The sequence below is a fragment of the Danio aesculapii genome, chromosome 16 (assembly GCF_903798145.1).
Source record: "Danio aesculapii chromosome 16, fDanAes4.1, whole genome shotgun sequence".
NCBI lineage: Eukaryota > Metazoa > Chordata > Actinopteri > Cypriniformes > Danionidae > Danio > Danio aesculapii.
Window position 1 is genome coordinate 46,562,639 of NC_079450.1, and position 27,023 is coordinate 46,589,661.

General features: G+C 36.8%; 1 protein-coding gene across 4 annotated transcripts in view; it reads right to left on the bottom strand.

The window, feature by feature from the left end:
* The window catches only part of fhod3b (formin homology 2 domain containing 3b), a 305,076-nt gene extending 279,426 nt beyond the window's left edge, over window positions 1-25,650 (bottom strand). For all 4 annotated transcript variants that reach the window (XM_056476236.1, XM_056476235.1, XM_056476234.1 and 1 more), the window contains exon 1: window positions 25,240-25,650. In XM_056476236.1, the coding sequence (XP_056332211.1) occupies window positions 25,240-25,404 (165 nt within the window). In that variant the 5' untranslated portion in view covers window positions 25,405-25,650. The remainder of the gene's footprint in view (window positions 1-25,239) is intronic.
* Between the last annotated feature and the right edge of the window lie 1,373 nt (window positions 25,651-27,023).

Genomic DNA, 27,023 nt, shown 5'->3' on the forward strand with positions numbered 1-27,023 from the left:
TGCCTAGTTAATCTAATTAACCTAGTTAAGCCTTTAAATGTCACTTTAAGCTGTACAGAAGTGTCTTGAAAAATATCTAGTCAAATATTATTTATTGTCATCACGGCAAAGATAAATAATAAATTCTAAAATAAAACAGTAAAATAAATAATTCTAAAATAAAATAATTCTAATAAAACAGTTATTAGAAATGAGTTATTAAAACTATTATAATTAGAAATGTGTTAAAAAAAATCTTCACTCCGTTAAACAGAAATTGGAGAAAAAAATAAACAGGGGTCTAATAATTCTGGGGGCTAATAATTCTGACTTCAACTGTATAAATATATGTCCTCTTTTACTGATTAGTCAGGATAAGTCAACTATCAAGACAAACCACCAAGATAAATTTTCACAGTTAAACTATTTAAAATGTATTTTAAGTCACTGGTAAAAAGCTATTTATAAAAGGTTTTCTGTTACAAATTCTGATAGCGATATCAGTTATTGCTTTCAGAGAGAAAACATCAGGTTTAAAATGTCATCAGGAGATAGAAAATATTAAATAATGAATATATATCAAGTCAAGTCAATATTTAATTATAAAGCCCTTTTTAAAAACAACAAGTGCTTAGCAAAGTGCCAACATACACCATCTAAAACAAAGGACAAATACAACACATGACTCTCATATGGTATTCAAAGCCAAAGAGTAAAAATGGGTATTAAGACTAGATTTAAAAACAGAAAGGGTTGTGGCCTGTCTAACATGGAGAGGCAAATGATTCCAGAGCCACAGTCCCCTTGGTTTTTAACCTTGTGTGTGGAACAGCCAAAAGTAGCTGATCAGCACATATAAGTGCCCTTGATGGAGTGTGCAGTTGAATTAATGAAGACAGGTACTGTATCTTGGTGCTAGTCCATTTAGGCATTTAAACACCAAAACTAGATTCTTAAAATGTATCCTAAACTGTACAGGAAGCCAGTGAAAAGAAGCCAGTATGGGTGTAATGTGCTACTGTTTGGTGTCCCTGTCAGCAAATGAGCAGCAGCATTCTGCACCGTCTGCAGATGAGTAAGGGAGGCATGGCTAATACCCACACAGAGGACATTACAATAATCTAGCCGGGTCAAGATAAAAATATATATAACCCTTTTATAGTCATTAAAAGACAGAAAAGACTATATAAATAATAGCATGAAACTGTGCATACAAATATTAAACAAAACACTTAATAAGCATATGCTTATAATCTTTGGACTTAAAGAAAAAAAGAAAATTGCAATCAGTGCACCTCTAATACATAGGGATATACATTTTGACAGTGACAGTAATGTGTCCTAGCCTTGAATGGTTTTGAGCTTATACATTAACAGACTCTGTAATTCATTTTCCTGCCACACATTAGTCATTTAATTAAAAGTGTATAACAGTTAACAGAACCAAAACAGGACGAGCAAGGATGCTACTGTAGATGGTAAAGGCATTAGGGGCTGAAAAAAGCTTTGATCTCATAGCCACTCTCAGTTCAAGGAGCTTAAGACGCCCAAACTCCATGTCATGTCGGAGAAACAACACACAACATGCGGTCAAGCATGGCAACACTGACTACACCGTACCTCAAGGGTCTACATTTGCCATAAATCTGTGAACCAAAGCCCAATGTTTCTTCGGACAAGACATTTTATGAGGCATGAAGAAGGACAGGGGACGACATGTAAAAGGATGAGGGCAGTTACAAATAGAGAGAGTTTAATTTAACATGTCCTTAAGATAGAAAGAGCGCTACGCAAGATTACAGCCCAGATCTGAAGCTGACAGGAAATCCAGAAACACAAGCTAAAGTTTCACTATATTTAGACACAAGGACCTGGTAAAGACATGTCTGCTAGAGGTATAGGACAGGTGTGATCAAAAGTAATCATGAACAGACATAAGCCGATATTCAATAATTATGTTGGCTTAAGAAACCCAACATACTGTTAAACTAATCTGTCCTCGAAAACAAATATATCTCCTCCTAGGCCGTTCAATTACATTTTAATAATCTGGGCATAAAAAAAATACAAGCCCCAAATTGTGCCAAAAGCTGTGTTCTGCATTAGATTTTGTTGATATATCTTTTCAGGTTTATCAGACGTATAGTTAAATAATTTTAAGCATCATTTTTTTCAAAATATGGCAAGCCTTTTTGACTTAAACTCCATATTCTTTACTGATATGGCACGAGATTTTTACAAAAAGTATTTTTTTTACTGATATGGCAAGCCATTTTTGCATGTATCTCTTTCACGCTTTTTCATATTTTCAATAAAATATGGCAAGCCATTTTTTCCATAATGTCCAAGTCCAGTTTTTGACTGTCATAGAGACATCGGGGTTGATTTCTATCACTCATATTGGCAAGAAGCTTTGATGTATCATCATTAAGCTGACAATTGTCTCCATAGCAATAAAACAGGCTAACCTAGCAACCGTTTAAAAACGGCAATATCTCTACATCAGAACATTGTAGGGACCTGGGTTTTGACTCATTTGACTCATGTTAGCAAATGGGACTTCCTGTGTACTATGCATGGTAACAATGATAAGCCAAGTGCTAATAACGATTAACTACATGCTATTAATGATGATCTAAGTGCAATAACATATGCTAGAAATACTAAGAATTAGCATTTGACCAAACATGTACATGAGCATTGCCATTTAGCAACTGCTAAGCAACCACCTAGCAATGCCATAACCATTTTAGCTATTGCCTAGCAACAACTTAGCAACCGCTGTGCTTTCTGCCAACTCCTATTCCCAGTCCTTCCGCAGTCACGTTGGCTTTCTCAAGCCAAAATCAAAGTTTGTGAACGAACTTTAGGTTCTAGTTCAATTCATCGTGCTAATGAACATACACAATACTGATATAATGGGCACTTAAAATTACAGTGAAATTACAACTTTTAGAGTGCGTTTTAAGAATATTAATCACAGAACCAAATGCTTGAAGATAAAATAAGCAAATTATTTTCAAACAGGAACATTTTCATGTTATTTTGGTCTACGAAATTGAAAATTCTGTGAATATGTATTGGCATTTTGTTTGTAACTCCATCGCTCAATTACACTGCATTACAAACACATTGCATAAGCAGTAATTAGTTTTTTTTTTGTACTTTGATGCAAAGATGGTATAATACTAGTTTTTTAAAAAAACTTAAGATACTGATGACCAATAAACAAGTCATAACCGTCTAGTGAAAAGAGTCCATGAATTGTCAGCCACAATTGGTTTGTGTAATCGTGTATAATGTGACTGTAATGTATAATGTAATATTATGTAAGTACGTGTCTTTGTCTTTATAGATAGACCACATGTAATGTCTTTATAGATAGGCAATTTAACTCTGGGGGTCTGCTGTGTACACATCAGAAAATGGAGAGGAAAATGGGAAAATGTTTCCTGGTCAGATTAGTATCAATTTCTTCTGCAACATTCAAATGGTAGGGTTAAAACATGGCATAAACAAAGCATGAATCCACCCTGCCTTGTAAAAACAGTTCATGCTGCTGGTGGTGTAACGTTGTAAAGGAGCTACCTTAGTACCAAATAATCATAAAGCGTTGTTGTTGGCCATGTCCATCGGTTTATGACCCCTGTTACCGTTTCTGTCATGGCTACTTCCAGCAGTATTAAGCACCGTTTCACACAAATTATCTCAAACATGCTTCAGAGTTCACTATAGCCTACTCAAATGGCCTCCACAGTCACCAGGAAATTGATCTAATGGATGTGCAGACAACAAATTTGCAGCAACTTTGTGATGCTACCAAGTCAATATAGATGAAGGTCTATGGGTTGTATTCAGCAGCTTGTTGAATCAATGCAACTATAGCAATTAATTTGCTCCAAAGGCAGTTCTGAAGGCAAATTGGGGTTCAACCCTGTTTTAGAAAAGTGTACTTTATTAAGTGGCCTGTAATTGCAAATCTTTATGTTATTGTGTTTGTACTGGTTTATTTTTAGTCTGACAGGTTAGCACTAGCATTTGGTAATTATCATTATCTCTTTTTAGTGGTTTTATCTTGATTCTAGTCAAAATATCAAAAAAAAAAAAAAAACTAAACCAAGAAGCATTTCAGTAAAAAGTATTGTCTTGTATTGTTTAAAAGATATTGTTTTCAAAAAGTTTTATTTTATTTATTTTTTGCTTAGCCCACTGGCAGATTATTTAGCTTGATTAAAAAAAAAACTTAGTTTTACTGTTTTTCTGGAAAAAAGGCAATTTTTACTTGTCTAGAAACTGATTTAAAGGACACCTATGATGAAAATCATCTTTTGTAAGCTGTTTGGACAGAACTGTGTGTAGGTATAGTGTGTCCACGGCCATATTGGAGTAATATAAACACAATAAGTCTCTTTTTTAAAATTTCATAACATTAAATAAGATCCAAATCCCTCCCAGTTTGAGGCCCACCGAAATGTGACGTTGGAGTGCAGTTTTCTCCGCCTACCGAATCGATTGACAGCCACATAATAACAAGTCACAATAGTAACGAGTATAATCATATCCACAAGACAGGACATGTGCAAAGCAACTGGAACTACAAGATCTGTTCAGCTCTTCTTCAGCTACAAACAGTTATGTTTGTAATTAAGTAAGTTAAAGTGTAATTCATCACCACAGCCGCATGTCAGTACAATTAGAAATGAAGACGCTTCAATCCCGGTTTGTGAACATTAAATCAGATTTGTCTTGTACATTAACATAACGGATATTCAAACAGCAGTGGATGTTAACGTGTATCCTGTCACATTTGCCAAGCAAAAACAGTGCAAAGTTAAACGAGTGAACTTTGTAACGACATTGTGTATGACTCATCATTGCAGAAAGGCTTGAACAAACTCCACAACAAATACATCAAATAATTATTGGGAAAGTTCTTACTGTAGTATTTCTCTCAAACGTTATGTGAGATCTGCTTCCTTCATGTCTGTCACTGTGCTGTTTATCTGCCGCAGCAGGAGATTGAGACACACTCTGACAGGCATGTGGGAATAGTGAGCAGGGAGAACTTGCTCATTTGCATTGAAGGCACAGTCAACAAAAACAGCTACAAGGTGCTCAGAGCTAAAGATTACAAAGTTCTGAAAGGTATGATAAATAATATGATGGGTATTTTGAGCTCAAACTTTTCTGACACATTCTGGAGACACAAATGACTTATCTTAAATCTTGAAAAGGGTAAAATAGGTGCCCTTTTTAGATACTTAAAAAATAGATGCTTCAACTAAAAACAAGACAAAAGATTTTTTTCACTGTAAACTGAAAGTCAATGAGGTTCAGTGTTGTTCGGATCACAAAATTCATCAAAACGTTGTCTTTAGATTTGTAAAAACATCAGCTGAATAAATTAATTTCAATTTCTTCTTGAACTTAAACTCAAAGTAACAAGCACTTCAGGCTCTGTTAGCCTAAAACAACCCAGACTTAGATCTAAGACTAAACTCTTCCTTTTTAAACATTAAAGAGCCTGATACCGCAGGCTATAAATCCTCAGGCAAACATTATATATAGCCCATTATGCTGTTATAAGACCCTTATGTTAGACCCTTAAACCAAAGTGTTGCACTTCGTCCTGGAGCCAGAACTCCCTTGTCTTGGCTCAAGAGTTGTAATGTATTTACAACTTCAAGAGGCAGAAAGTAGATTGCTTCCTAAGAACTTGGCAGGGTAATTGAGCAGCATATTTTGTTCATTTTTTTAACTCATTTTCGCAGTCTCCAGCTGTACGCCGTCTTTCTCATGTTGACCCAGATAGAGACCCGGTTGCAGGTACTTCAGATTAGTCACCCGACCAGGAGCGAGTCAGGGACGCTGATAAGCATCAGACGGATGCGGCCTCCAGTGCTCTCGCTCGGGTCAGTGCTGGAGATCCAGCATTGGGCTCTGTTCCATGTGCTTTCATGTTTGCTGTACCGTGGGATCAATCCAACTGCAGGGGCGAACATGCATTGCGTTCTGCCGCTGACTGCCAGGTGCCTTGCATTACTGTCAACACTGAAGGTTGGCTTTAACCGTAATGTGCTGGCGTTTGTTGGGAAACAGTCACCCTTCAATGGTCTTTGTCATGTCAGTTCTGCAATCTCACTCTCACGACCAAAAAAATCATTCATTCATTAATTTTCTTTTTTCGGCTTAGTCTCTTTATTAATCAGGGGTTGCCACAGTGTAATCAACCGCCAACTTATACAGCATATGTTCTATGCAGCGGATGCCCTTCCAACCGCAACCCAACACTAGGAAACATCTATACACTCTTGCATTCACACACATGCACTACAGCCAATTTAGCATTTTCTATTCATCAATACTGCATGTGTTTAGACTGTGGAGGAAACCGGAGCACCCGGAGGAAACCCACGCAAACACCGACAAAAAAATTAAATAAATACGAGAAATAAATGAATGATTTTAAAAAAAAATCCAACCTAGAAACAAGTCAAAGTATCTACCAGTGCGGTAAGATGATTATACCTGGTTAGATTTATTAATCCATTCATTTTATTTTCGGCTTAGTTCCTTTAAAAATATAGGGTTGCCTCAGAACACATGCGGAAGGAACCACCAACTTACCCAGCATATGTTTTACGCAGCAGATGCCCTTCCACCTGCAACCCATCACTGGGAAACATCCATACACACTCATTCACACACATACACTAAGGACAATTTAGCTTACCTATACTTGGTAAGATATCTTGAAATAAGAAATCCTTGGCTTTGGTAATGAAAAAATATATCATAACACTTATTCTAAGCAGTGTATTTAGTCTAATTATCTTAAAACTAGCTTGTTGATTGCTTTTTAAAGAGTTAGGTTTTCTTATTTTGTGTGAAAAGGTTTTTAAACTTGAGTTGCTAAACAGCAGAATTCCTCTTAATTTAAGAATTGTTGTTATATATTTTATATATTATATATTCTATATATTATATATTCTTTACACTTAAAATAAGCCAAAGGGTATACACTTAAAGCTAGATTATTGTATGAATTAAATCAGGATCACACATGCATGCATATCGTTCACAATATTTTTATTCAAATTAAAACTTGACAGTAGTTATGATGCAAAATTATTACTTTTTTCTTCTCAAAATACTGCATCAAAACAACAGAATGTATTTTGTCACTCAAAAACAAGTATAAGTTTGATTGAGTTTATTAATTTTTTTTTTTTGAAAGAGCAAACTTAAAATAAAATATTACAGATAAAGTCTAAAAATACAAGGCCGGTCTTAAATTAGGTCTCTCATTGTAATTAAGCTTTATTTGAACTTTAAGCTTTTACGAAAAAAATAAAATAAAAAAATAATAATAATCTTAAAAAAATCATAATGCACAATCTGATCTTGCATATTATTGTATTCGTAAAGGAGGTCAATACATTTTAGGCTGGAAATAAGATTGAAATTCTTAGACAAGGTGTTTTTGCAGAGTGCCCTCATGTGTTTCATAAGCTAACAGTGATGGTGTGAGATTTGCCAGACTCTCTTCAGAATGACCTCAGCTTCTTATATTAGGACTGTGACTGTGTTTAAAAACTCACTGTCACTCGTTTGCCACCCTTGTGACTGAAACCACAGGATCTAATGACAAAGCAATTCGAAATAAAAAAAAAAAACAAGCAGAAAGTCAAGGAAAACAAGGAACAAAATAGATTTAAGTTTTAAATCATGTTTTAGAACTTTTAAAATGCAAAACTAATGTCTAGGCAGCAATTTATTTAGCTTTAAGTTCAGTACATACACAAAAAATGTTGCTTTTTCATTCATTAATTTTCTTTTTGGCTTAGTCTTTTTATTAATCTAGGGTCACCACCCTATAGCCTATAGGGTATAGCCTACCCAATTCACCTACTGTATATAGTATGTCTTTGGACTTGTGGGGGAAACCGGAGCACCCGGAGGAAACCCACACGAACAAAGGTAGAACAAGCAAACTCCACACGGAAATGCCAACTGACCCAGCCGAGGTTCAAACCAGCGACCGACCTTCTTGCTGTGAAGTGATCGTGCTACCCACTACGCCACCGTGATGCCCAATGTTGCTTTTTAGTTGTCCCAAATGAACAAACTGACTAAAAATATTAAGTCAAAAAACTTTGTATTACTTGATTAACTTATTAAAATAAGTTAAAGCAACATAAAATTGTTTGTTGTCTTGACTTTTTGTCATTAAATATTTTTCAGTGTACTTTGTCCTACTCATAGTCATTACTAGGTGAGGGCCGATATAAGACTGACGATATGATAACCTTGGATAAAAATATCACGGTTTCACTGTATCACGGTACCAAAATAAGTTCTTTTTAAATGTCTGGGTAAAAAACAACTTTTTCCCCATTGAACATTTCAAGAAACATTTAAAATATTTTGGACCAGTAGCTATTGATGTCGATGTTCCTTTTCTGCTGGAGACACTGTTGCCTTAAAAAAACTAAATAGAATAATTGTGAAAAACATGGTCAAACAGGTTAAATATGGCAGAGAAATGCACTCAAACAGTTTATTGACTGAGCTGGCAGACACAGCAAAAATCTAAATACATACACACAAAATGTTTTTTTTTAAATCTACAAAAGTGAAAATTTAATCCAATGTCACATTTAATAAACTTATATTGTTTAACATTGCACGTTAAAGGGGTGGTACAGAGTATTTTTTTTTCAAGGCTTGGTTGTGTTTAAGGTGTTAAGGTGTACAAAGCAATGCTTCATTTGTCAAAAATCATGTTATTTTTTTTTCATATATCTTACTTTAATTATATACTGTTACTCAGCTATTTTGAAAACCACTGTCATATTTCCTAGTGGATCGGCTCCAAGTCACCAATGAAGTAAAGTTTAAAATATGATATCGTAGTGGACCTCCCCTTTAAGCAAATAAAAATAAAAATACATTGCAGTCAAAAGCTTTGTGTCAGTTCAAGATGATGTATTGTGTTGTCAGGACAGTAGATCTAATTACATTTTTTTATGAATATTTATTTTTAAAGCAGAATAAAAGAAAACATTCTGTCAAATGTAACTTTTTATACAAAAATCTATTCAGACAAAATGAATTTTAAAAAATCTGAAAAAAACACCAACTAAATAAATAAATAAATAAATAAATAAATAAATAAGTAAATAAAACATTATAACCAAACAGAATAAATATTTACTTTCAAAAGAGTAAAAAAAAAAATATATATATATATTATTTATAGTTGTAGCTATAAGGACATCAACTGCATAAAACACATGCTGGAGTAATCGACAGTTCATTCTTCTGTGGTAATCAGTAAGTAAGTGAGGTTTACAGCAGCTTGCTAAATCAAGTTGGCATATAGAAATACCAACCGAACACACATACAGAATGCACATAACTTCAGGTAAATTGGGTCACTTTTATAATACTGAGTAATCCAAGTAACTCACCATTAGGACTGCATGCAAATATGCAATGTGCAAATACACAGGTAGGGCCTCATGACCAAGCTCAAGATTCAACAGTAACGCAAAGGATTAAAGTAGTAGCAAGTACTGGTGCTCCTGGAAAGCTGCTAATCTGAGCACAGAGCTCCTGGATTAACGGTACGACTGACGGTTCCCCACCCAGCCACTGACCCTGTGACCCTGTGGTCATGAGGATGGAAAGCTAGGCCTGGCCTTCCTCTTCCAACCACAGAATACAGCACTGGCAAGCGTGCTCAGATCTGGGGATGGCCTAAAAATAAAAGTGCACTGGGAAAGAGCATCGCTCTCCAAATCCACACGCAAAATTTCATCCTCAATTTCATCTCCAAGCTCAGTCTTATCCAGTTTATGAAGAAAATAAACGTTTCTCATTCAGAAAAAGTTGCTTTCCTTTAGTCCCCGCGGTCACCCCTAACTCCTCAGGTCATGGTGAATAAAATACACAACAACATCCTTCTAACTGCAATGTAGCATATTAACCAAGCTGCTTTGATTAAATCTGTGAACTGTTAAACCGACAGTGATCTGTTCATTCCAGAAAGTCTAGTTCCACATCAAAGACATCAATAAATGACATAACAATGTGCAGCGGCTAAAATGAATCACTCGCTAACATGTTTCACTCACTTGATGTGTGTTAACAGTAAGTATTTCTGTGTTTGTTTCCATGTTGTAAATATAAAAGTGTCTGTGGACGCCTTCTAAATATGCAGTGCACAATTAGCAAACATGTTAAAAAGGGCTTGTCGCATGTATGGCGACCACAACAGCAATCGTTTGGGCTTCAGAGGCGTGCAAAGCCAATGGGAAACGTGGAAGATTTTTTTTTTCTTTCTTTTTTTTGCAGACGGTGCCGAAAAATACAGAGGAAAAGTCACTGGGCTGAAAAAACCTCAACTCTGCATAACAATGTGTAAGGCTAATCCAGAGTTCAGCCACAGATTTGAAGGGCTAGCCTATATTTTACAGCATTTAGCATAACTTCTCATTACCAGAGTCTGTAATTTCGGCAAAATTCATGCGCAAACAGAAAAGGCTTCCCGAAAAAAGTAACTCAGTAAAGAGCTTCATCCATCAAGAGTAAGTGTGTGTGCAAGTGCATGTTTGTTTAGTGTGTGAGAGAGAGTGACATAAAACAGAACATGACAAATTTTCTAACTGCATCATATTACTGAAAAAGAAAAATGATGTTCTTACCACTGTTATTTAACAAATATGCTCACTAGGGTTGGGTGATGTCGACCAATTTGGCATCATACGATGTCTAATGTAAAACATCGAGATGGACGATGGTATCATCGTTGTAGGTGCAGGGAATTAATTATTTATGAATAATTCATTCATTCATTCATAACAAATGAACTATTTGTAGCCTACCGTTTCAACTACCTGACCCGCATGGTCTTTGCTTTACCCATATCATAAATATCACCAAATCATAAATAAATAAAAATAAGTTACACACAAATTACCACCTGCCAATCACTTTTTCAGCGGGACTGAATAGGCAGAGTGATCTGTGTCGTTATAATGGAGTCAACAAACTTTGGTTGGTAAAAAAGGTGCACAACCAACAGGAACCAACCAACAGTGTCTGAGGTTTTCGCTAAAATTACTAAGTACAAGCATGAAAGCGAAAGATTGAAGCAGTGTACTGATGCTGTGACACGTTACCTGATAGTTTCAAAAGACAGAAGAGTCGTTAGATAGAGACAAGTTTAATTAAATGTCATGCTTAACAACTATAGTGAGATGCAATCCAGTGATACATCCTTGACAAACTGTCCGACGTGCACTGCTCTCTGGGCTGACTGGTGCAGAGCATGCAGAGTGTTTGTGTGTAGTCACGTGATGTGCGTTTTCAGTGGTATAGTGTGGAAGGACGGCTTTTGAGAGTTGCTAGGTGAAACACCAGAGTGGATGTGGATCGTTTTCATTCTAAAATGCAATTTTCAAAACTAAGAAGTATTAGTGTAAATGGGGTCGTGTATATTTTTCGCAAGCGGGTTGCTGCTGAGACGGGGGCAGGTGATCGCGATTTTGGCTCAGCATCGTGATGTCTATCGGTCATCGGAGATGGACGATGGCATCGTCAATCGACCCAACCCTAATGCTCACCATTAACAATACCTCAAATTGTTATCTTAAAGGAAGGGAGAACTTGCTCGACACTTCAAATATAGGATATTAAAAGGAAAGTTCAGCAAAAAATGACATTTCGTTTAAATCTCACTGCTGGAAGTAAAAACACTGAAGACCAAATCAATCAATGTGCAGCTCCGCAATTCCCGAATCAAGCAAGTGACAACAACAGTGATGAGGAACAAACTTCACCAATTGACTAAAGTGAATGTAAAAAAAAAAACCTTGAGAGAATCCAGGCTCTGATTAAACCACACTGAACTGAACTAAACTGAACTTAGGGTGTTTTCACACACCTGCACTAGAGTTCGTATTCCCTTTTGGTGTGGTTCGTTTGGGCAGGTGTGAATGCAGCAATCGTAATCCAGTGCACACCAAAAAAGTGTACCTAGACCTCCTTGAAGAGGTGGTCTCGGTACGCTTTCAAACTAACCCTGTAGCGGTTCGTTTGTGGTGAGAATATTATCCGAACAAACCAGACCCAACCGTAAAAAGTACTGCGCCTTTTGGACTAATCCATATTGCCGTAGGCTGATGTGCTGTGCATTATGGGGCATAAAAAATTTGTTGGGGGGAGGAAAAAAATTTGTTGACAGCACTTTACCAACAGAGAGAGAGAGAGAGAGAGAGAAAGGGGTGAAAAACATAACCTGATGGATCATTGGTAATATTTCCGCAAGATGACCATGCCGCAGTTTACCTAAATTAATGCACGCCTCCTCCTGAAGTGATGTGCGATGCATCAAAACATTGTTTTTCAGCCACCGCCGTGCTTCGTTCTCGAAATGTATAGTTTGTCTAAAGTGATGATGTATACAAACTACATAGTGCACTATGAGCAGGGATACAATCAGTCAGCGCAGTCGTAGCTCCATGGTAAAAAGTGACATTTTGTGTCGCCGGGTTGTTTACTTGTGGGAGTTTCATTGGCATTTTCCTGCACGTGAATTCTGACCAATCGATAAGCAGTTTAGGACATATGTTTAACAACATCTGGCCAATGAGAGATGTGGATTTTGTCAGATGACTGCATTTTGGTTCTTTTCATGTGGTTCAGACCAAAGCAATCAGTGTGGTGTGAAAACGACCCAAAGGCGGCAGAAAATGCTACAATGTATCATTTATTGCCCTTGGTCCGGACCAAATGAAGCGAACTACAGATGTGAAAGCACCCTTAAACTCAGAAAACTGGACTGACACAGTTTCAATTTACTAGAACTTCTATGTTAAGCTTCTTTGACACAATCTACACTGTAAAACCGAAATAACGATGAATTGAACTAAATCGTTTATTCATCACCAAGTGTTTTATAACTTGAGTTTATTTGACATCTGCAGCAGGAAAAGGAAAAAAAAAACATATTACGGAAGTCAACGGCTACCGGTCTCCACTATTCTTCAAAAAGGCAATCAAATATGTAGTGGAGGACGAGTAACTAGTTACTGTATGTTTCCATGCAAAGATGTGGATTAGATTTATGTGCAAATCTGGAATATCACATGAAGCATTTGTGAATAAAGCACCGTTTCCATTCAATGAGTCAAAAAAAACTAAATCATTACTTCCTGATCAACTGGCACCAATTATCAAACAGAAAAATTGAATTTGCTACGCTAAAAGAAGCCACTGTGGGTCTTTTTTCATATATATAATAAGTTCTGAGGGCGTCACGGTGGCACAGTGGGTAGCACGTTCGCCTCACAGCAAGAAGGTCGCTGGTTTGAGCCTTGGCTGGGTCAGTTGGCGTTTCTGTGTGGAGTTTGCATGTGTTCGCGTGGGTTTCCTCCAGGTGCTAGGGAATAAATGAATACTTAAATACCTATTGCACAGTTGGTTATGGCATGAGCAGAATATTGGTTTTTATAGTGTTTGATGTTTTTTATGTTCTTGTAGGGTCTGATTCAATGTTATTTCGTTTTGAATTAAAATTTATTGTGATGTTTTGAATGACAAAAATAAAAGAAACAGAAACGGAATAATTAATAAGTTCTTGGTGCATCTTGGTGTTTCCATTAAGAGTTTTATTAATGCGATATCCCAAAATGTGCGTAAAACAAGTGAATGGAAACATAGTGAATGATGACAGAATTTACTTTTTTGGGTGTACTATCCCTTTAAATGTGAAAAAAAAGTTTCTTAAATTTTCTGTTTAAGAAAACAATATGGGAAACCCACGAATCCTGTGTGCTTTACTTCAGAAGATGTGAATATCGTCTGCACTTTGCCTCTCATCCTGAACATCTTTCTAGTTGCTCCACAAAAACAAAAAACAGACAAAGGATCATGGTGGAAGGTCACGGTAGCTAATTGAAGCCAGTGCAGGCTAAATTCAAGTCTGATGTGTGGAAATATTTCAAGTTCAAAGGCAATAATTGTAAATATGAGGTTGACAAAACCACTGTCCTTAGGTTGCGTCTACAAGAGCTTACACTACAGTGCGTGTCTATACCAGACGCGAGTGGCACAATGCGACTAAAACAACAGAACCTCGTTATAATCAGTGACTCGAGCTGCATTAGATGCTGCACAATGCAACACTACAAATCCCAGAGTAAACTGATGCCTGCTTTATTTCTAATGAGCGCCAAGCACTACTGACATGAAAGACAAACTTCCAATTGTGCACAGTATTTGCCGAATCCAGTGTGAAGACTTCCAGCTGTTGATGAGTAATGAAAGAACAGATTGTGTCTTGTAATAGACACGATGTAAGATTCCGCAACAACACAACACACCTATGATGCTACCAGGCTAGACCAGAGGTTCCCAAACTTTTCAGCCCACAACCCCCAAAATAACAAAGTCAGTGACTCGCGCCCCCCACATTCCTCGAAGGTGGTTATAAATATACAAATGTTATGGATAAAATATAGTAATTCTAATAGTTTAATAACATTTATTTGACTTAAAGAGCCCATATTATGGGTTTTTGAAAATGCCCTTCCATGTAGTGTGTAACATAGCTCTAAGTGAAGTGAAATATCCAGCTAAGGCTTAAATCTGTAAGTGTACAGTGTTTAAAACTATTGATTCATCTATAAAAGAGTCGACTCATAGTGCTTCAAACGAGTCGTCTTGATAACGAGTCATTAGGTGTTTCGCGATGATGCAGCTACGAAACACAAGTAGTTGGGCGCGCAAACCCGGGAGATTTGAAACCTGCGGCCCCGCCCACTAACAGAAAAAAAAGTCTCACACACACGCGCACACACACACACACACACACAGACAGACACCGGTCGAATGAAGTCACGCTGTGCAGATGGATATTATGGACAGTCTAATCAAAGATGAAACATCAGCAATATAGCCCAGCCTTGAGCAGTTCTGAGTGCTTCTGAAAACTATATGCTTTTTAAAGAAAACTTCATCAGTTTGTTAAAGAAAGGATCAGTATAGCCTGTCAGAACATGGATCAGTGCATCATGGATCAGTTTCTACCCCCATTTCACAAGTGTAAGTACGTGCGATTAAAATTATTGCCTCGTTTACTCTAGCTTGCAAATTATGTATTTAGTTGTGTTTTGTTACTTGTAACCGCGTGTGCTGTATCAGTTTAACTCTTTATATTCCCATATCGCGTGTAAAGCCACGTTGAAAACGCGACGCGTGCTGCTTTGATTACGGATCGTCAGCTGTTTACACACATGCAACGGACAAGTTTCAAAATATTTCAGCTCAATATTATTGTCTCCTCGTGTGTGTAACGCACGAGTATTCGCGGATATAACTGAGCGCCGCTCCTCTATGGACGCGCCGGCCCTGTGTGTGTGTGTGTCTGTGTCTCCTCGTGTGTGTAACGCACGGGTATTCGCGGATATAACTGAGCGCCGCGCCGCGCCCTCTCTATTCAGCCGCTCCTCTATGGACGCGCCGGCCCTCTGTGTGTGTGTGTGTGTGTGTGTCTCCTCGTGTGTGTAACGCACGGGTATTCGCGGATATAACTAAGCGCCGCGCCCTCTCTATTCAGCCGGTCCTCTATGGACGCGCAGGCCCTGTGTGTGTGTGTGTGTGTGTGTGTGTGTGTGTGTGTGTGTGTGTGTGTGTGTGTGTGTGTGTGTGTGTGTGTGCATGTGTGTGTGTGTGTGTGTGTGTGTGTGTGTGAAAAGAGCAAGAAGACTGTGACCTCCTCGCCAGTTCTTGGACTTTTTGCTCAATAAAATAGTTAGTCGTCAGTATTTTCTAGTCCATCGTCTGTGTTTACATTCACCCACTGGCAGCCAAAATCCACTATGAAGCGTGTATGCACTGTGACTACTTTTATATTGTAGATTAGCAGCTGGGCATTTCACTCTCGCGCTGAAGCCTTGTCCGTGTCGACCAATCGCAGCAGGCTGTCATCGGTCCAATCAGCGCAGATTAGCTTCGCGCTGAGGAGGGGTTTGGGAACAAATGAATCGCTGAACGATTCATATGGGAGTCGCTGGGATAATTAGGTAAAAATAAATGCAGATTATAAGACCATCAAAGTGTTTTTTGACCTTGCATGCATATTAGACTGTTGTTGGAGACCCTTACAACCTAAAGATGACCCTATTTCATGTATAATATGGGCTCTTTAAATCACCATGCGACCCCTTGTTATTGTCCCACGACCCCCAGTTTGAAAACCATTGGGCTAGACTACAGTAAAGAAGTGTTTGTTTTAGAAACAGTAAGTATGTTCTGTAAAGACAATGTTTTCAATATGTTTTGAATGAAATGAATGAATAATGGAATGTATGAACGAATTTGAAACATATCTTGATATCAAGCTGATATATTATGTATAATGACAAGCAGACTTCTCTCACAAACACGCACGAGAAGGATGTTAATATTCGCAGAAATGTATGCAGCGGCCTCTGGTTGATTTACGAGAAATGGCACATATGAGAACACATGCACCAGTAACGTATTTGAGATAGTCAAAAATGTACACGGTGCCCTCTAGTGGATTTGTGAAAACAAATACAGCAAGACATCACAGTCCAGGATGCAAATCATATTTCTTTGCTCTCAAAAATGTAGTCCTAAGTACATATTTCCAATGAGCCTGGGTTTTATTTTTCAGATAAAGACCATACAACTACACTTTGATTTTATGCATACTAGGGCTGGGTGATAAAATCGATATCGATATTTATTGACCGAACAACCTTTCGAATATCAATAAAAAAAGATTTGGTATGTAGTTTCGGTATGAAGCGCTATCGTTTTATTAAAATGTGGCTGCTGAGCGCGCCTTGGAAGCAATGCCAATAAGATTAGGGTGTAAGTTTGTCATTTCCAATGGAGACGCGCGACTTGCGCGACTCGCATATTGGAGCGACGCGCACATGTTATGCAAGAGGTGCGAACGTAAACTGCGTGCATTTTCCATCCGCACCTAGTTGAAAACATCTCCACTTTTCCGAATGCCGCAAGGGCACCATAATTCATGTAAGTAGAACTAACCAATCTGCTTCACACATTGTATGAAATATACACATTTCAGTAATAACGGCAAACTAATTACCTCAGACAAACACAGCGCACCCAAACACTGCAGTGCTTTTTACTTTTCAACATAAGCTTGCATCAGAGCTGCAGCATTGGTTTGTTCATTTGTCATCCTCTAAAAAATCGACTGATGGCTCCTAATTAAGAGATGTCAGGAGAGCATGAGCACAAAGTCCATTGTAAATGTTCAAGGAATTCAAATGTACACACACTTGTCATTTCAGGTCAGAATAACAACACATACTAAAATGAGTGTGGTGGAACTAAATAAAAAAAGGATTTAAGGACATCGCCAGAGTGGCTTTTTGGTTTCTTTTCTTGCACATCCCAGCCACTAGCTCACCATCTGAAAGATTTGTTAGCACAGGGTGTAATGTAGTCATTGAACTTCACAATTTGTAATGTTGCAGTATGTATTTGTAATGATGGTTGGTTCCTTTACTTGAAAGCTCAGATTCAATTATCATAATTTGTGCTGTTGACAGAGTTTGAGGTTTATTGTATTTTGTATAAATATTTTTGTTTTTGACTATTAAAATTATCTGCCTTAGTAATGTTGGTAAATTAAAATAAAGTGGTTAAATTAAAAAAATCCTAATATTCCTAAATCTCTTGTTAAAAAAATTCAATAATCATTACCCCATAATACTGTATACCCCGATACCCCATTTCTACAAACAAGCAGCCACTGCAAGCGTCCCAGTCTGTGTCCATTCTCAAACCAAATTTTAGTTTTAAGACCACTTGAAAAACTGTGATTTGACTGAAATATGAATGTATTATAGACGACACGGTGGCGCAGTAGGTAGTGCTGTCGCCTCACCGCAAGAAGGTCGCTGGTTCGAGCCTCAGCTGGGTCAGTTGCCATTTCTGTGTGGAGTTTGCATGTTCTCCCCGGGTGCTCTGGTTTCTCCCACAGTCCAAAGACATGCGGTACAGGTAAACTGAGTAGGCTAGATTGTCCGTAGTGTATGATTGTGAATGAGTGTGTATGGATGTTTCCCAGAGATGGGTTGCAGCTGGACAGGCATCCGCTGCATAAAACATATGCTGGATAAGTTGGCGGTTCATTCCGCTGTGGCGACCCCTGATTAATAAAGGGACTAAGCCGAAAAGAAATTTAATGAGCGAATCAAAAACATATAAACAAACCAGAAAATGGAGAGAATACTCTATCACACCTGTTTTTTTTTGCCTCACAGATGCAATATTGTCCATTAAAATGCAAAACTAGCTTTCGCGTCTAGCCCAGCACACAAAATAGTTTTAAACTCAGTAGCAAAATATACTGTAGTATATCACAACAGCTGTTTGTCATGAATATTAAAGTTACTAAAGAACTAAATGTATTGTTTTCATTTGGCCATTAACCAAATTAACCGATTTATATATACATCATCTGCCACAAAAACGAACTTTTTGATGTCCCAGAGAAGCATTGCTTGTTCTTCCCAGTTAAGCAATAAAGGCTAACAACAAAGTGACTCCAACTAATCAAAACCAACAACAGTGTCGCACCATATGGTTCATGTTTCTCAGCCAAAATACACTTCACTAAGCCCAGCATCCTGAATAAACATTTATAATGCTGCTAAAGCATGTCTGTATATCTTACCTATAAATATTTCAATTCTTCTCTGTTTTATTCAGATACGAACGCACAAACATGTCTCAGTCGTTTTATAACCAAGTTCCAAACTCTTGATGGAACGGTTCAATAATATTAAAACCCTCCACTGATGTACTTTTTGATTAACAACATAAAATTACGACATCATTGTACGACACCCAGGACACATAATAAAGCATGTCACATAAACACCACCCATTTATCTGTTACTCTTGCTGCAATTGAAAATAACAATCAGGACAAAGATGGACTTTGTTCAACTAAACAAATCCAACCGACTCATTTGCAGACTTAAAGCATGTCGGTTATACGTAGTATGTATAGCTACCCTCACAAAGCCCTCTTTACTTTACTGATGCTCGTATTATCTCTGTGGTTCCTGACTGCATAATTGCAATGAATCTGGAAAAAAAAACTACTCAAAGAGAGACTGAATTGTACAGTATCTTTTGTTGTTAGGACCAGATTGTATTAAAGCCGAAAACTGTATTAAAGGGAAAGTTCATTATGAACATTATGCCTTCATTTACCCATGCTGCAATTGTTCCAAACCTGTTTGAGTTTCTTTCTTCTGTTAAACACAAAGTAAAATATACTAAAGAATGTTGGCAAAAAAAGGCTTCTATAGTATTTTTGGATGTCTATGGGTGTCAATGGCTGCATTTTTCCAACATTGTCCAGAATTTTAGATCCACTCGAGTGTGAGAAAATCTCCTTAAGGAAAGATGCACCAGAGAAAAAAATGTCCCAAATTCAGAGGCAACTCGTAAACAGAAATCATAATAAAGAAACCATGTAGATTTACAAGAATGTTTTCAGAAATAAAGGCACTGTCACAGTACTTCTTTTAAATCTGTACCTAAAGGGTTCTTATAGGTATGTATTAGTGACTAAAGTATTTATGCTATTGCCTAGCGTATTACAGTGGCTCAGTGGTTAGCACTGTCGCCTCACAGCAAGAAGGTCATTGGTTCGGAATCAGAATGTAAAAATGTGTACCATAAATAAATAATAATACATGTTAACAAAAAAGTGCAAGGTAAAATGTAACAGAGGCTGTGATATCTGCTACCAGATCTGTTTTCAGTGGTCAGAAACCCACATGAAAATAAACAATTAGAAAGTCTATAGTAATTAGTAATCAATAGTAATTTATAGTGAATACTATAGTGTTTTAAACCATACTGACACGGACACCTCCAATAGAGATAGAGATGTTGCACAATCAGCTAAAATGTTGCTAGAATGGATTTTTATGTATGGGCGATAAATATTGCATCCCCAAAATGAATGAGGTCATGTCTATGTGTTGTGCGATAAGTCAATAAGTCAATATATTGATTATTGTAACAGACCTAGCATTGGTAAATGGCAACATCAATTTCTACAGCAATACTAAATCAAATAAATGTAAAATTTATGTTTAAAATATATCTGAAACCAATAGAACTGAATGATGCATTGAGGGAACAAAAAAAGAAAAATTTTGAATTCAAGGTTCCAATCAATGTAGTCTACTGGAAAAAGCATCCCTCCTCTCAGAAGTGGTATATTACAAGATTAGACATGTTGAAAGACCAATTTTGAAGATTCATGTTTAGATCTGTAATTGCTAATTGCCGACATCTACACTGCAGTGCATGTTGTAACAGTGTTTGTCTATTCGCATTTATTTATTTGGTGAGAGCAAGTGGTAATAACAGATTTTGTAAAATGATCAGAAATGTTTCCACAAAATTTTAAAGCCAAATATTGTTTGTCATTAGCATAGCAATAGTTGAAGCACCAATAGGACGATTTATACCACAACAATAAAAGTAAGGATAACAATTAAGATATAGTTCTAAAATCATTCTAAATAGAAAAATATAGGGCTGGGCGATTTGACCTAAAATCAAGATCTCGATTAATTGAACATTTTAACTCGATTACGATTAATGAATGATTTTTTTTTATTTATTTATTTAACTTAAATGCCATAATAGTTGACTGACAAGGTTTATATGCCATCTAAAGGCATCTCTGGCACAGCTTCCAATCATCATCAATGTAGTGCAAAATAAGGCTCAAGAATAAACCCTGACCAGAGATCAGATGTGGCTGCAAAGTGGCCGCATAAGTAGAAACCAGCCACAGCCTTTAACAGAGCGGGAACACGTGACACGTAGGGAAAGTAATTGAAAAAATCATCCTGGAAAACTAGATCGATTATAGGTCCTGAATGTTGATTAATCGCCCAGCCCTATAACAATATATTCCACATGACAACTATAAAAGTTATGGACAGAAGAGCACTATTATTGAAATTTTCACGAAAGCATGTGATCAGCAAATATAAATAAAAACTCAATCAAACATCCTTGACATGAGGATAAACCTAATTGATTCTTGCAAAATAAAAAAAAAAGCCAAAATGAATGTTCAATTCATAAACTAATCATGTTTCTCTAGAATGCTTTGATTAAATCACTCAATTTATATGGATTGATTGATTGATTGATGGATTCAATAATTTTATCTATCTATCTATCTATCTATCTATCTATCTATCTATCTATCTATCTATCTATCTATCTATCTATCTATCTATCTATCTATCTATCTATCTATCTGTCTATCTATCTATCTATCTATCTATCTATCTATCTATCTATCTATCTATCTATCTATCTATCTATCTATCTATCTATCTATCTATCTATCTATCTATCTATCTATCTATCTATCTAGCTGCCTGCCTGCCTGCCTGCCTGCCTGCCTGTCTGTCTGTCTGTCTGTCTTTTAATGTTTTTACAAACCTTTTGAAGCATCAGTTTTGAGTCAACAAACTTTTTAAAAAGAGAAACTCTTGGATTTAATTAAAAATGTGTATTTTAATTAAATTACTTATAGATTTGGAATGAGAGTTAGTACATTTTATTATTGTAAGGAACTAAGCTTTTTTAGACTTTTTATTTCTTACTGGGAAATGGGAACACACTAAAGGTGGGCATATTTGAATTATTAAGGTATTATATAACAGATCAGTATCTCTTAAAACTTAGAACAATCAAATAAATGTTTGACTACAGTTTCCCAGGAAAGTCATTATGGGGTCATAAGGAAATATGGAGCAGTGCAAAATTTTAATTCAAAAAATAGCTAATGAGCATCTGGACTTATTTATCCATCTGTTAAAACTGTTTCACCATTTATGCATGTGGCTTCTTAATGATGAGGATTGAGCCTGAGACACAAAAATACTTCCATACATGTTTGGAAAGGTCAGTATTTAACAGTTTTTCTCAGTCCCTTTGGTGCATTTCGCACAACACAATTTACATTTGCATAACTTTTAATGAATTTCTCAAAACAATTAGTCATTTGTGCACATCATAGTAGCAGTTTCTAATTCCTTCCAACAAATTGCAAATGCTTTTGGACATGCATCAATTGCTTTCATACAACTATCTGCTGTTTTAAAACATTATCATTTCAGTCATGTCAGTCAAAATTAACTAAACTTGTGAATACTGAAGAGTCGTCACATATAAAACTAATAGTCCTCATTTTAAAACTTGAGTCATTACATACAAAAATGTTGAACTAGTTGTCAAAATCTGTCAAGAAATTTTATAAAACTTTTTAAACCTTTTTTTTTCCTGAAAATATCTTCTAAATTGAATAATTTTATGAATGATTTACAGACTAATATTTTTTAGGTTCAGTTCCAATATGTACTGCAATATTGTTTACAGTTGTGCACAGCTCTACCCTTACCCTTCCTTTAAGGAAGTTTATGTTTGTTGTAAATAAGCATGTATTTATTCCATTGCACAATGCTGTGAAAAATTAGTATTGCAAAGAGCAATTGCAGTAAAAATGTGAACCATACATATTCAGTGTCTTGTACTCAGATGCAGTCACTTCACTAAATGCAGTGATGTCTAACTTTACTGTAGTTTTCAAATGGCTGTGCAAATAGTATATAGTGCTGTCTTCAGCATTTTCAGTAAGTGTAACCAAAGTCTGACTTTTTTGCATTGAAATAAACTGTCATGATGAAAACAGGACAAAGCCATTTAACTATCTTGTTCATAAACAATGGTGTCAGGATTTTTCATCTTGATGACACTGACACTTTTATTGACATGAATACATGCTTTTGAGGAATGAGCTATACATTTTGAGCTAGTGACATGCTTTTGCAGGTTATCAACTAGGTTTTGCAGTTTGTACTAATTGTTTTGAGAAATGCATAAACTGTTGTGTAAATGTAAACAGTGTTTTGAGAAATGCACCAAAGTGACTGAGAAAAACTGTAAATCACAGGTCCATTCGTAATGAAGCAGCTGAGATGCTCTAAAAGTTCCATCAGTGACTGGTAGTGGATGAATCATGTTAACTTGTATCTACAGTGAACATTTACAAACCTACTAATGAAACCACAAGAGTTGATAATCATCTTTTTGGAAAACCCCAATCCAGCTCATGAGTACACAAGAGAACAGTAATGATGTTCAACAATCATGCACAAATAACAACAGAATACCATGGAGGTCTGGCCTTTTTCTTGGGAACCGTTTCATCTGAACGGTCATCAATGACAGTGCCAATGACAGCTGAAGATTCCTGAGTATACGGACACCCAAGTATGGCTCTCAGCTGCTGTGCATTCCTTTAAGACCACAATAACAGCACTCCTAAAGCCTGGCTTAAGGGATAACACTGTTTATGTGGTGGAAACGAACCGAGTTTAAGACAACAATTATATCTTATTCAGCTGGAGAAGAACCTCGGTTGTTTTGGGTCAGGCGTGTAATGACGGAGAGCTGGGTAATTTGGAGGTGAGGTTTTAATACAGGGTCTGTAAAGGACAGGATGTGAATATCCACACTATCAACATCACGTCATTCCTATTGTGAGATAAGAAAATTGATTACCTGTGACTGCTTATAAACAATGCACTTATAGTAGTTTTGTTATGGACTGCATCTAAACAAAACAGCATAACTATCAATTTAAGATTAAAAGCTGTTATTTAGAAGAAACGGTAAGAACAAATGAAGGACAATGCAAAGATTGGTGCAGTGCAGGCCCGAGACGCAGTGAAGTACCCTGACATCAAATCACTTCAGCCCAAAAGTGCATCAGTACTGCATAGATGATATGGCAAGCCGTTTTAACTTTAAATTAGTTTATACTACTGCAAAGCACAGATACATGCTTCTATCAAGATTATGTTCATTCATTCATTTTCTTTTTGGCTTAGTCCCTTTACTAATCTGGGGTCGTCACATTGGAATGTACCGCCCAAGATTATGTTTTAATAGCAAAAATGATTACCTAAAAAGGCAATCATCAGAATTAACTGCATTCATATTTATATAAAAAAATAACATAAATATAGAATATATAGTAAATAAAATATTGTATTTACTAACAAACTTGTAGTGTTACAAATATCAGCAAATGGGATGCATTAACTATTCACTCTTACATAAAGAATTCCAGATTCCTATTTTTCACTGTGAACAAGCTAGTGACTAGAATTTAAGACTGGTGATTATTCTGTTACCAATCGATTATCCATGTAAATATGTCACCATATGTCACAAGTACCTTTTTCTTTTACTGCTAATCCTTATATTAGATCTCAATATTGACAAGTAACTATAGTCACTGACATTCTTTTGTTTTGTTTTGCTAATAAAATTTAATTTGAATCAGACACATTTCATTATTGGGTTACCTTAACTATATTAATAGATAATATTGATTATATTATATTATCATTGATTTGTGGAAACAGACATCCCTACTATTTTTATTAATTATTTTTTTATAGTTATATGCAACTATTTACTTAAGTTTGTTACCTAAATAAAGCTGTGAATAATATGTATTTATTACACACTCGTATCCATCTAATTTAGCTGTACTACTTGTGACAGTTAACCTTTAAAACTAGCGTGGCTCATCATTTTAGTCAGGAACAGCTTACCAATAAAGGACAAGTTTGTATACAAACTTAAATTAATGCCAATTCAATTATTACAAAAATGACAACTGGAACAGATATTAGTAAACATCTGAATAGTAAAAAATAAATAAGTGTTGTAATGAAGCATTTCTGATACTCTTGCGATTAGAGTATTTCCAAAATAATTAGAAAATAAGCTCTAATAAAACAAATATGTGCAGTATATGTTTTTTTTAACAATAAATGATAGCTTATTTAGGATGCTGTACTGAATGTAAGAGATGAACCCTAACCTATCCATAAACCTTGACTTAGCCCACGCAGTTAGTTACCACACAAGAAAGTACTGCAAAACAAAGTTTAACGGAGTAAATGTTAATAGGGCTTGCCATACAACTGCATGATGCCCTCCACAATCACTGCAATAGCAAAACATTATTGCAGTTGCATCAGAAATAAAAATAAACACTTATAATAAATAATTTAGAGAGAGCGAGGGAACAAAAGTGAGTTTCCTTTCTAAATGTCATACCTTGTGAGGTGCTTTGAGAAGTCTGTGAACTCCGGCGATCTGATTGATGAGCGGAATATCCTCTCTGAATGTGAAATGTGGGGGTCTGGTCGGCTCCGGAAAATTTGTGCTATTAAATGGATCAGTATCATCTAAGAACTGCACCCTGCATGCAAACGTAGCCATGATACATCCATACACGTCGATTTGGGAAGTCGGCACAACAACAAAAAAGTATACCGACTAAAAAGAATCCTACGCAGGGTAAAAGTGTCAAGAATCCAGGTACGCTCCGTCCCACTCCGCTGTCCCGTGTTAGTGTTTTGTGGTTGCTATGTTTCTGCAGTAGTTTCTCGCAAGAGGAGGGCCGGTAATATCCAAGGGCATGTCGGGCAGGCAAGGTGCTGAGGCAGACTGCTGCAGACGGGACGGGACATCTAGAGCCTGTCTAAATGTCTACAGCGATGCAGTACGTGAGCGGGACAGGGGACTCCCTCCGTTCGCATCACTCAAGGTATGAGGGCGAGAGCCGGAGTTTTGGCGACACCTAACGTTGAACTTTATATCACAACACGATGATGCTTCATTGATTATTTTTCCAACGTAAATTGTGCAAAAACAATCCTGAAAATGTTCATTTGCTGTTTAATCCCTGTGAAAACTCGTACTATACTTTTAAAAGCAGGGATTAAATACTAGTTAATGTTAAATAACAAAATGAATGGACTGATTTTTTACAGTTTTTTTCTGAATGATTAAACCCTAACCGAGATTCTTATAGCACAATTTATAAAACGATTAATTCTTATAGCAAAACTACTGAGTTTGCAAAATTCAAAGCACAAACACTGCTTTGCACTCAGTTTGCAGTTTTGTAACACACATTTTGCAAAATTGTAGGTACAATCCCACTGCACAGCACTCCTTTTGCGGAACTGTAAACACAACTCACTGCTTTACACTGAATTTCCAAATGATCAACACGTTCCGAGCAAAACTACACATGTAAGGCTATTATTTACACTATTTTGTCAACTGTCACATGTGAAAACTGTTTTAGATAATTAGTTCACTTTGCAATCAGCCCAAGCACTATAAATAAGCCACCAGGAGGTGTGGAGTACAATGGAGGGAGCAGGAAGACTGAGAAGAGTGACAATTAGAGGAGGCTGAGGAAGAGGACATGGTGGTGAAGAAGTGAGAGGGAGAGGACGACAAAGAGGTGAAGTTAGAGGAAGAGGACAAGGAGGAGCAAGAGGCGGACGAGGAGAGTGATGTAGCTGGAGGCAGATGCCATGAGCAGTTTTTGTGGATGAGGCAGGTTTTAACCTCACTAAAACAAGGAGATGTGGCAGGAACATTATTGGACACCGTGCCATAATCAATGTCCCAGGACAACGTGGTGGTAACATAACTATGTGTGCAGCTATAAGTCAAAATGGTGTTGTTGACCATCATGCAACCCTAGGCCCTTATACCGCACACATTATTGAATTCCTGGACACCTTATTACATGCTCACTCATGTTTAGAGACCAGAGCAGACCAAATACGTCATAATATGGGACAATGTTAGGGCTGCTTTGGTCTGCAACTGGTTTACAGATCACCCACTCTTCACTGTACTCAACCTCCCCCCATACTCTCCATACTTGAATCCAATTGAAGAGTTCTTCTCTGCCTGGTGCTGGAAGGTCTATGACCGTCATCCCCATCAATGCACAGCCCTTTTACAGGCAATGGAGGAGGCATGTGGGGATATTGACCAGGCATCATGTCGGGCCTGGATACAGCATTCCAGAAGAT